The following is a 10,057-nucleotide window of genomic DNA, read 5'->3' as shown; positions in this document are numbered from 1 at the left end:
TTCTATCATGTTTCGGCGTAACAACAAAATAGCGTAAAAAGCATAAAGTGACTAGACAGAAACTGATGTCAAGTGAAATGATATGATTGGTATGCGCAAGTTACACTTACGCAAGTTACGCCGCATGTGACGGCACCCTGATTGTGATCCGCAAACAGGATCGGAAATCATATAGGGATTTTTGAAGAAGAGCTTAGTCTAAATAATACATTTGATAACCTCAATAGTCGTCAATTTTAACGATTAATATCTCGATTCACGGGGTAAAGTGACACTTTTTTGTATCAGATTCGTTTATTTCACGAAAATACGCGTCAATTGATATATTTTTTATCAATTTTTATGTTATGTTAAACTATGCATGATACTTATCGCATGATACTGTGTATGTACTATGACCCTTTATAATGGGTCAAAAATCTATTCAGAAGTTTAAAGAAGAACACAGCAATTTACAGTCGAATAAATCTGGATTCTGGATTTTTTTTGTTGCTCATTAAAATGACGCAAACCTTAGATGATGCACGACTTGCTGCTCGTAGAGCAGTGCAATTTGATAGTAATGGTCAATATCAACAGGCCCTATACTATTATGACATTGCTATTAAACTTCTTACTAAATTACATTCGGATGGCATGTATGAAGATAAGCTTGCAGAGTATTGTGAGAGGATTTCATTGCTACAACGTCTTGGTAAGTATGCCATGAAATTTTCTATAAATATGATTATATTTTTAACAGAAAAATGTCATTTTTGAAACTTTTAGTTCGTGAAGAAGAACAAAATGATCATAAACCGGAACCTTTACACCAGTCTGCATTAAAGAAATGTAAATTTCTCATGAATCAAGCATTAGATGCGGATGAAGCAGGTTTAAAGGACATTGCGATAAAGTTATATACTGATGCTGCTGAACTTGGCCTTAATACAGTAAGTATAAGATTGTTGCATAATTTCTATTGTATTTTTGTATTACTATTAATAGCAGTTGTAACTTTGTTAACACGTTCGAGACTGTGTCGGTTCCTGAAGATCGACACTAAATTTTCCGTTTAGCCAGCGTCGGACCCTGTAGACCGACTATCAAATCTAAAAAATAGACTTACAAAACTGAAATTTATATGACATAAATACTTAGACTTTCTTAGTATATCTTATTGAAACGGTCTAAACATAAATGAGGTCTGCCTTTGTATATATTACAAAAAGTTAAGACTTTATTTAACGTTTCTCGCCCGTTTATCTTTCCTCTCGATAGTCTACAAAAAAAGTGAAACAGCATCTCTACTGCGTTTAGCGTATTATCTTCTGTTTATATTCTGTATGGTCAAACATCTGCTGATCGCCTTCACTGAACAGAAAGTACATCAAAATCAGTTCTGTCTTGAACATTATAAAAATAAACGAAATTTAAATTTAAAAAAGTTAAGTTTAAAATATCTGTTTTTGAAGAGTTATTTAGTGGGCCCGGAATAGAGTCTATCTTAATGCCCAGGGACTGTACTATTCAAGCATGGATAACATCTATAGAGGTAGTTAAAATTCGAATGGGGTAATTAAATAGTAGGATGTATTGGCTGTCAACTTTCCAGGGTTTTTGAGTCTGAGTTTGATAATTTTTTAATCTTCATTTTGGCAGCATGAAGCTCCCTCTGCTGCTCGATTGCTTCTCTTATTTTTATTATTCTTAATTCCTTCTCGTCACGAATGTTCTGAAAATCAATTACTTTACTATAATATTTCGTTATCATTAATTTATTGAAATAAAGATTATTTTTTTAGTTGAAGCAAAAGAGTTTATTCTGAAACATTTATGTATTTCATTTTATACTTGTCAACTGACGTCGAATTTATTTAACGTTGTAATATGTAAAGTTTAACATGTAATGCATTACGATATTTTATCAGTAATGTTATTAAAATGACAACGAAATCATTAATATTAACAATTAATATAATTTAATTCGTAAATTTTTTTCACGTTTATGTTTTTAATATTTCAAGTTGTCCTCTTTTTCAATGGTGTGTTATGAGAAATAGCTGGAACGCTGTGATCATATATATCAATTGTATTGATAACATTTTCCTCTTCATTCTCACTTTCATCTTGGATGATGTATGTTCCTTTCGTAGACTTACAATCCGTCTTTACATTATCTGAAAAGTAAAAAGTTAAAAATGATTGCCGTAATGTAAAATAAAAATAATTATTATCTTAATTGCTGTTAGCATATATACTGTTTACATTCTTTTTCAAATACTGCAGTGCTATCAAATGCACAAGCAATTTCTACATCTAAGTTTTGATTGGTTGCATCCATAAATTCCATCACTGGATCATTCGGCTGTACTGACGCAGGACCTCCACCTGTCATAAGCCGTTCATGCCGGAACGTCGTGCTTAATTTTCGTTTTCTGAAATGATCAATTAATAAAATAATAAGTATCAAAATATAATAGAAACCAATTATAAAGATACATAGAAAAGTATACACTTGAGAAAAGATGTATATTTGAGAAAAGTATATAATAGACAAAATTTCGGTGAAAAATGACAATGGAATCGACGTCGAATCGACATCAATTTGATGTTGATTCCATTGTCATTTCTCACTGGGATAGGCTGACTAATTATATAATCGCTATATAATACTTACCTTTGTTTCATATTATCCCAACATTTCTTTAATTGTTTGCTGGTGCGAGGTGTAAATCCTTGACTAGCATATTATATATATACTATTCCCTACAAAATTATTTTTTGAAATATTTCTAAGATTTTTTGTTACTGAATTATTGCTAATTAAATAAAAGGAGCACTTTGATTGCTCATTATTTTTAAAAAAATTATTGTACTGCAATTTAAAAAACAGATTTTTAAAGCTAAAACTTTGCTTTATTGATTGATGTCTATAAATAAATGCCATCTCCGTCTTAATGTTTACCATCATCATCAGATGAAATTACATTGGAATATTGACATGGAATTGTTTTCGATATGTAACAGTATTTTATGTTTAGTAGAATAGGCTCATTTAATTTATATTGAAGAAGACTCTGTGAGTTGAAATGTTTATAGATTATTGGTATGTTACTCTTTTTAGATTAAAAACAATAATTAATAAACATCATTGTATGTTCGTTTATTTGGTCATTTTTGTAATTAAATTGTTTCGTTGTGCAAACTTTGAGTGATATTTATATTCTTTGTTATTAATCTAATACAATTCTTGCTATTATGCGGGTGTTTCAGACCACCCGTACATCTCTTTTCAGAATAAGGTAAAAGTGTTCTGAAAAAAGTTATAGGATTTAAAGAGATCTATTTAGCGATCTTATCAATTTGACTTTAAATGGCGTCGCCAAGGTTAGCTCAAGGTTACGTCAATTTTTTTTTAATGGATCACCTAACTTTTTATTCCAATATCTAATAGTCATTGTCGAGAGCTTTTCAAAACACTATGATAAAGTTATTTTTCATTGAATACTTTTCAAGTTGTAAGGCTCGAAAGTTCAGTACCGAAGACATTAGCGTTACGCAAGATGCCCGACCAACGGCTAATACTCCTTGAATGTTGTTCAGGATCATTTTTATATAAAAATGAATTCTTAGTGCAAAAATGAAAATAAGAGGTACAACCTCCAATGACTTTGATCTTGACAAATGTTATTCAGGACATGATCCTAAACATTCAAAGATTTTAGCTGTTGATATCGGTTATTAGTTACTGGAATAAAAAGTTGGATGTCCTATTTAAAAAAATAGATGTGACCTTGATTTGACCTTGGAGGCGCCACCTAAAACTGATAAGATTAGTAAATAGATCTTTTTAAACCCTACAACTTTTGTCTGGGTACTTTTATGATTAGATCTTATCTTGAGAAAATAAAAAGGGTGTATGGGTGATCTGAAACAACCCGGTATAATAACATATTATTACACTTCTGTTTAATTTGTTTAATTTAATCTATATGATATATTGCTAGAAAACTGCTGACACAGAAGTAAAAGCAAAGTTAACAAGTCTTGTTAGAGTTGCTGTTGAACGAGGAGAATCTTTGAAAGGAATCAAAACTACTGCAGATAATGGCATAATGAAAAGTCTTGCTAAATTACCATCTGTACCAGAAAGCAGTTTTCCAGATACTGAACAGTCAATACAATCACAACAGCCAGTGAATGCGCCATCAGCTGCTCCAGGTAGTAAAACAAAATAAATAAAAGCGAAAAACAAGGAGCTGTAATGTATTTATTAGTTGAATAAATTTCAGTAAAAGATGCCAGATCTTCACTTCACCGGGGAAGTAGTGGACATCTCAAAGTAACTGGTGGTAGTACTAATTATACTGAAGAAGAAAAGAAAGTACTGCTATATGGCTCTCATATAAATGATAACGAATTTGTACCATTTATGAGTATCGATCTTGCTGAAAAATTCCAATATGCTTTTCCATTCACTGATAAAGACGGATTATTAGAGCTGGCACCAAAGCAAAAGCCCGATTTCGCTGGCTGGCGACGACCAGAAGAATTATATTCTGATCCTAAAATGGTCATTGGTCATCATGTTGATTATTTTAGCATAAAACAGACTGTTAGTAATGTATAACATTTTAAGAACATCTTATATTATTAGTTTTTCAAATTTAAAGACAATGCAACTAATGAGTCTATAGCACACTTAAATAATATTTAATTGATTTTTTTGTATTTTAGGTAGTTTCTGATTGTTCATTTGTTGCGTCTCTAGCTGTGAGTGCTCAATATGAAAAAAAATTTGGACGAAGACTCATAACATCCATTATTTATCCAAAAAATAAATGCAAGGAACCCATGTATAACCCATTTGGTAATTATTTAATTTATTTAATTTTAATTAGCTTTTTATATAAAAGTTATATTATAAAATTATATATATTCTGTATAATACACTATATAAGAAATGTTAATATTAAGCTACATGGAAGAGATACATTCTGTACGAGCATTTTAATAGTTATATTTTTGTTCGTGGTTGGTTTCTTGATAAGAGAAATGCAATTTTAAACATTCTACACACTTGATGGTTCTCTTTAAATTAAAATTATACGTTTGAAAGATATATTTGAACAGCACAGTCATTTTATACATAAGGGGTCATTTAAAAAATACGTTCGTCAAAATTGTGAATTTTTTATCCTCTCCTCCCTTCTTCGTAACATTTAGGTTCCACCTTTTGGTAAATTTTACCTGGGTAAGTAGCAAGATTACCTAATCACATGCGGAGATTGCCAGATTTACCTAACAGATAAAATTTACCAAAAGGTGGAACAATCGACCCTTAGTAACAGAAACCATGATCCTCCCTAAAGTGAATGTACAAAATGAAGAGAGTCCCCCTTTTTTAATAAAAAAAGAAAGGCCATTAATAGTAAAAATAGAACATGAGCACTGTCGATGACAAAAATATTATGATAGTTAAAGAATATGTTCCTTTTTGCGCTTATTGCGCTTCAAAGCATCATTTATCCTTGCACTCTAAAGGTGTGTTCCATTTGACACTCGCAATGCTTGCAAACATTATTTGTTCTTGTTTAACATTTGATAAATAACAAAGATAAAATGATTTCATGAGCATTGCGAGTATCAAGTGGAACGCACCTTTGAAATCTATTCAATCGCGCGGGTAATTTGAATAAATAAACAGCAGTACAATATCAAACGTTGGCATTTCTTCCAATTCCCTTCTTCCTTTTGTTTATTTATGTAACATGTTCAATTACTCCCCCCTCCCCATTTCTAAATGAACGTATTTTTGGAATGGCTTCTAAGAATTTAGCATAAAACATTGCATAAAACATGCACGTATACTTTAATATTTATCATATATTAGAAATGATGAACATATAATATTAGGAAAATACATGGTGAAACTACACATCAATGGCATTCCACGTAAAGTAATAATAGATGATCTTCTGCCTGTAAGCCGATACAACCAATTACTCTGTTCCTACTCTAGCAATCGTGGGGAGCTATGGATTTCTTTACTTGAGAAGGCTTATATGAAAGTAATGGGTGGTTATAATTTTCCTGGATCAAATAGCGTAAGTTTGGATATCTTTGCGACAATATTAAATTACTAATTCTTCTATAATTTATTTCATTAATCTTCTATTTTTTAAATATATTTATCATTAATGTAATTCTGTAATATATCATTACAGAATATAGATTTACATGCTTTAACTGGCTGGATACCCGAAAGATGGGCGATAAGACCAAATGAAGTAGATTTTAATAAAGATAATTTATTTGATGTATTATTATTACGACTTCACAAGGGAGATGTGTTAGTCACTGTAGCTACAGGAGAGTTATCAGATTTAGATGCAGATCGTACTGGTCTTGTACCAAGTCATGCATACGCTGTTCTTGATGTGAGAAAGATTAACGTAAGCAAAGAACTGTTTATTTAATATTTTTTTAAATGTATTTTAACAATATAAATGTAAGTAAGATTTTCTGTTTTTTTAAGCACATTATTCATGTTTTGTATTCATTTAGAAAAAATATGAAGTATTTAACTTAAATTGTATTAATGCACATGTAGGGAGAAAGATTACTACAATTGAAAAATCCATGGTCCCATTTGCGATGGAGAGGCAATTATTCTGAACTTGACATAAAACATTGGACTCAGGATTTGAAGGAGACATTGAATTATGATCCAGAATCTGCTTCGGTATTTGATAACGGTGTTTTTTGGATTGATTATGACAGTATATGTCGGTTCTTTGACGTATTTTATTTAAACTGGAATCCAGGATTATTTCATTACACTTATTGCATACATCAGTATGTAACTCTTTTCTTACATCTATATTATGTGTATTATGCACTTATAATATATCTATATTATTAGACTGCTAACTCTTTTGAAAAAGTAATTTCAATTCTTATGTACATCGGCATGCAGCGAGAGATACGCCTGTAAGATGAAGAAAGATACATCTATATAATATGAGTTAATAGTCTAGTAGTATGGGAGGATCCCGTTTGCCTACAGTTCTGATTGTACACACCACTCATATCAACTGGTGCCTAGTAATTTTTTACTTTTTGCCAATGAGATTATTTTATTTTTAAATTGGCCAATCGGCAATACATGTGTGCAATATGCGATGTGTGCAATCGGAGCCCTCCCAGTAGTATATATAAAAGTCCATAGTATTATGAGAATGCCTTTCCTTTTCATATACTATATCAGTAATATGTTCAAAGTAATTCCATTTTATTACAGAATGTGGAAAGCTGGTATTGGACCTGTGAGAGACGCATACAATATTGGCGACAATCCACAATTCTCGTTAGAAATTCAAAATAAAGGGTCTGGTGCTATCTGGATACTTCTTACAAGGCATATTACAGATATAGCAGATTTTCGACAAAATCAAGAATATATTACAGTTTTAATTTATCGTAATGATGGAAAAAGAGTATATTATCCACGTAAGTGTATACAAAATTATTTAATTTTATATTGTTTATTTTCGACTAATTAATAATAAATATATCTTATAAAAATTGTTTAGATGATCCACCACCGTACATCGATGGTGTAAGAATAAATAGCCCACATTATTTGTGTAAAATAAAACTTGGAGATCAAAGTGATGCAAAATATACTTTAGTCATATCTCAATATGAAAAAACAAATACTATCTATTATACGCTTCGTGCATATGGAACATGTCCATTTATATTACGGAAAATACCTCAACCTTATAAATACGAAAAAGAGGTATATTATTTATAAATACAATAAATGAATATTTCTCTATATTCTTTCTGAATCATTTTTTAGATTGTTTTTTAATTATACAGGATGTCCCAAAATTCGTAATTTAAAATATTATAGCAAGAAAAATTTCAAAAAATTAAATAAAAATTGATTTGTTAGTAAAAACTATTTTTATTTTAAGCAATATTTTCTGAGATATAAAGTTTTTAATATGATCAATTACAGACTGCATTTTAGATGATCACTTGTATTAGTGAACGCACTGAAATTCACGACTCATGGAGGTAACCATCGTCTGTAACTGGTCATATTTAAATCCTTGTTATCTAAACAATTACCGCCTAAAATAAAAATTTACTAATATTTTTTTTATAAATTTTTCGAGAATTTTTTTATTATAGTGTTTTAAGTCGCAAATTTTGGGACATTCTATATGAATAAGTGATTTTTTTTAACAATAAAGGAGCATAAAAGCCAACGCAGGGTAACAATGCAATAAATATATTAATTTAATTTACATATATCTTGATAAACATTTCAACCATATATCTGGTCATGATTTTTTTTTATAGATTACAGGTCAATGGAACAACATCACAGCAGGAGGATGTGGTAATCATCCTACTTATGGAAATAATCCACGATATCAAATAATACTCGAAAGTGCAAATAATAATAATTATTTACTAATTATTTTGAAAGGACCTAAACAATATCAAATAGGTTTTGACATTAACACTGTCATACTAAAAGATATAAATGCCGTAACTACATTTAAAACAAAAAGTTCTGGGCCATTTCGGTGTGTATCTTATCTGGATTGTTTCATCTGTATAAATGACATTCTTATACTTTTTACTATTGATTTTTATTTACAGATCTGGATTTGTTTATTTAGAACTGGAAGATATACCCGCAGGAACATACCATATTATACCTTCAACATATGTACCTGGTCAAGAGGGACCATTCTTTTTAATTTGTAAATCTTCTTGTAACTTGCAACTACAACTTCTTTAACAAATTAAATTTATAAATTGTTGAATTATAATTGCAGATATTTAACTGCTTGTATATGTAATTGTATATATGTGCATACATTGGTTTATCAGCGTTTGCTTCGCATGGAACTTTTTTTTATTCAATTACTTTATTCGTAATTTGTTTTAATCCTAAAATGCTATTGATTCTGAGTAATATAGAATTTCTATGGGTAGCACCCAGTTAGACACGGCTCAATTGGACACGAGCCACTCAGTGCTTGAGATTACAAAGCTCCTAAGCACCGGTCGCTGTGATTGGTGGTGTCCAATCAAGCCGTGATCAATCGGGATCACCCCATTTCTATACATAAATTTTACGTATAAGGAAGTAGACTACTCTTAATGTGACACCAAATTTTTCTATATTTCACACTTTCAATGATAAAATATGTTTAATCTAAACGTTTATAAACATAAGTAACTATAATTATTAACTTGAAAGAAAAAATGAACATATGAAATTTAATCATAAAATGATATGAAAGTATAGTTTAGAGTCTCCTTATAATATTCTTAAATAAAGTAATATAAAAGTGATTTCAATAATTAATCAATTTAGGTCAATAATTTAAAAAATGAACAATATTGTTAGGTAGATAAAAATTTTTACAATTAAATTTATTAAATTACATACATATGTTCGAAACGGGACGTTTAAAGATTTTTTAATAATCTGTGACCATATTTTCTCTTGTTTAGTCTTTTGTTTGCGGTAGAGATAACATGGGGTGCTTTCCAGCAAGGGACACAGTCAGACACAGTGTAACACAGTGAATCATACGTCCTTGTTGTTTGCTTACGTTAAACAAGGATGAAACGATTCACTGTGTTACACTGTGTTTGATTGTGTCCTTGCTGGAAAGCACCCATAGTCACAAATTATTTAAGACTTTAAAATATTGAATCGCTACATTACATATTCACAACAATTCAAAATTGTTTCAAGTCACTGGACATAATGTTGGGTGTATGCTTAGAACATATACGAGGTGTTTGAAAATTATCGGCTAATCGATCACGAGCAGATAGAATGGACCGAATTGAATCAAAAAATCTTATACCATTTTGTAGGTTGCGCAATAGTTAACGAGATATTAACGTTTAAAGATAGCCGAATAAGCGCGTCCGGCCGGCCTACTCTCTGCCACTCTCTGCTGTCGAATATACAACCCATGATAAAAAGACAAGGGTATGCTCATGCGCATGACCAATCAGATTTTTGTCCTTG

At 30.6% G+C, this 10,057-nt stretch overlaps 2 protein-coding genes across 4 annotated transcripts; one reads left to right on the top strand and one right to left on the bottom strand.

Annotated features, from left to right (window-relative positions):
- The first annotated feature begins 501 nt into the window (after positions 1-501).
- Positions 502-8,846, top strand: LOC108763950 (calpain-7). 2 transcript variants are annotated; one of them, XM_018511915.1, is made up of 12 exons: positions 502-694; positions 769-932; positions 3,990-4,203; positions 4,275-4,597; positions 4,720-4,852; positions 5,899-6,089; positions 6,210-6,437; positions 6,596-6,840; positions 7,286-7,494; positions 7,578-7,786; positions 8,359-8,588; positions 8,665-8,846. In XM_018511915.1, exons 1-12 carry the CDS (start codon positions 502-504, stop codon positions 8,804-8,806), a joined length of 2,481 nt encoding a protein of 826 aa, XP_018367417.1. In that variant the 3' UTR covers positions 8,807-8,846. The 2 variants fall into 2 exon arrangements, with proteins under 2 accessions (XP_018367417.1, XP_018367418.1); XM_018511916.1 differs by having other exon boundaries at positions 4,281-4,597; positions 8,665-8,806.
- On the bottom strand, positions 1,632-2,746 carry LOC108763951 (uncharacterized). 2 transcript variants are annotated; one of them, XM_018511918.1, is made up of 4 exons: positions 2,660-2,746; positions 2,248-2,417; positions 1,984-2,159; positions 1,632-1,714 (listed from the first exon to the last, which is right to left on the bottom strand). In XM_018511918.1, exons 1-3 carry the CDS (start codon positions 2,668-2,670, stop codon positions 2,002-2,004), a joined length of 339 nt encoding a protein of 112 aa, XP_018367420.1. In that variant the 5' UTR covers positions 2,671-2,746; the 3' UTR covers positions 1,632-1,714; positions 1,984-2,001. The 2 variants fall into 2 exon arrangements, with proteins under 2 accessions (XP_018367420.1, XP_018367419.1); XM_018511917.1 differs by lacking the exon at positions 2,660-2,746 and adding an exon at positions 2,498-2,610.
- Positions 8,847-10,057: the final 1,211 nt, after the last annotated feature.

Source organism: Trachymyrmex cornetzi, unplaced genomic scaffold, assembly GCF_001594075.2.
Source record: "Trachymyrmex cornetzi isolate Tcor2-1 unplaced genomic scaffold, Tcor1.1 scaffold388, whole genome shotgun sequence".
Taxonomy (NCBI): Eukaryota; Metazoa; Arthropoda; class Insecta; order Hymenoptera; family Formicidae; genus Trachymyrmex; species Trachymyrmex cornetzi.
The sequence above is the reverse complement of the archived record's forward strand: the minus strand, read 5'-3'. Positions and strand labels throughout refer to the sequence as shown.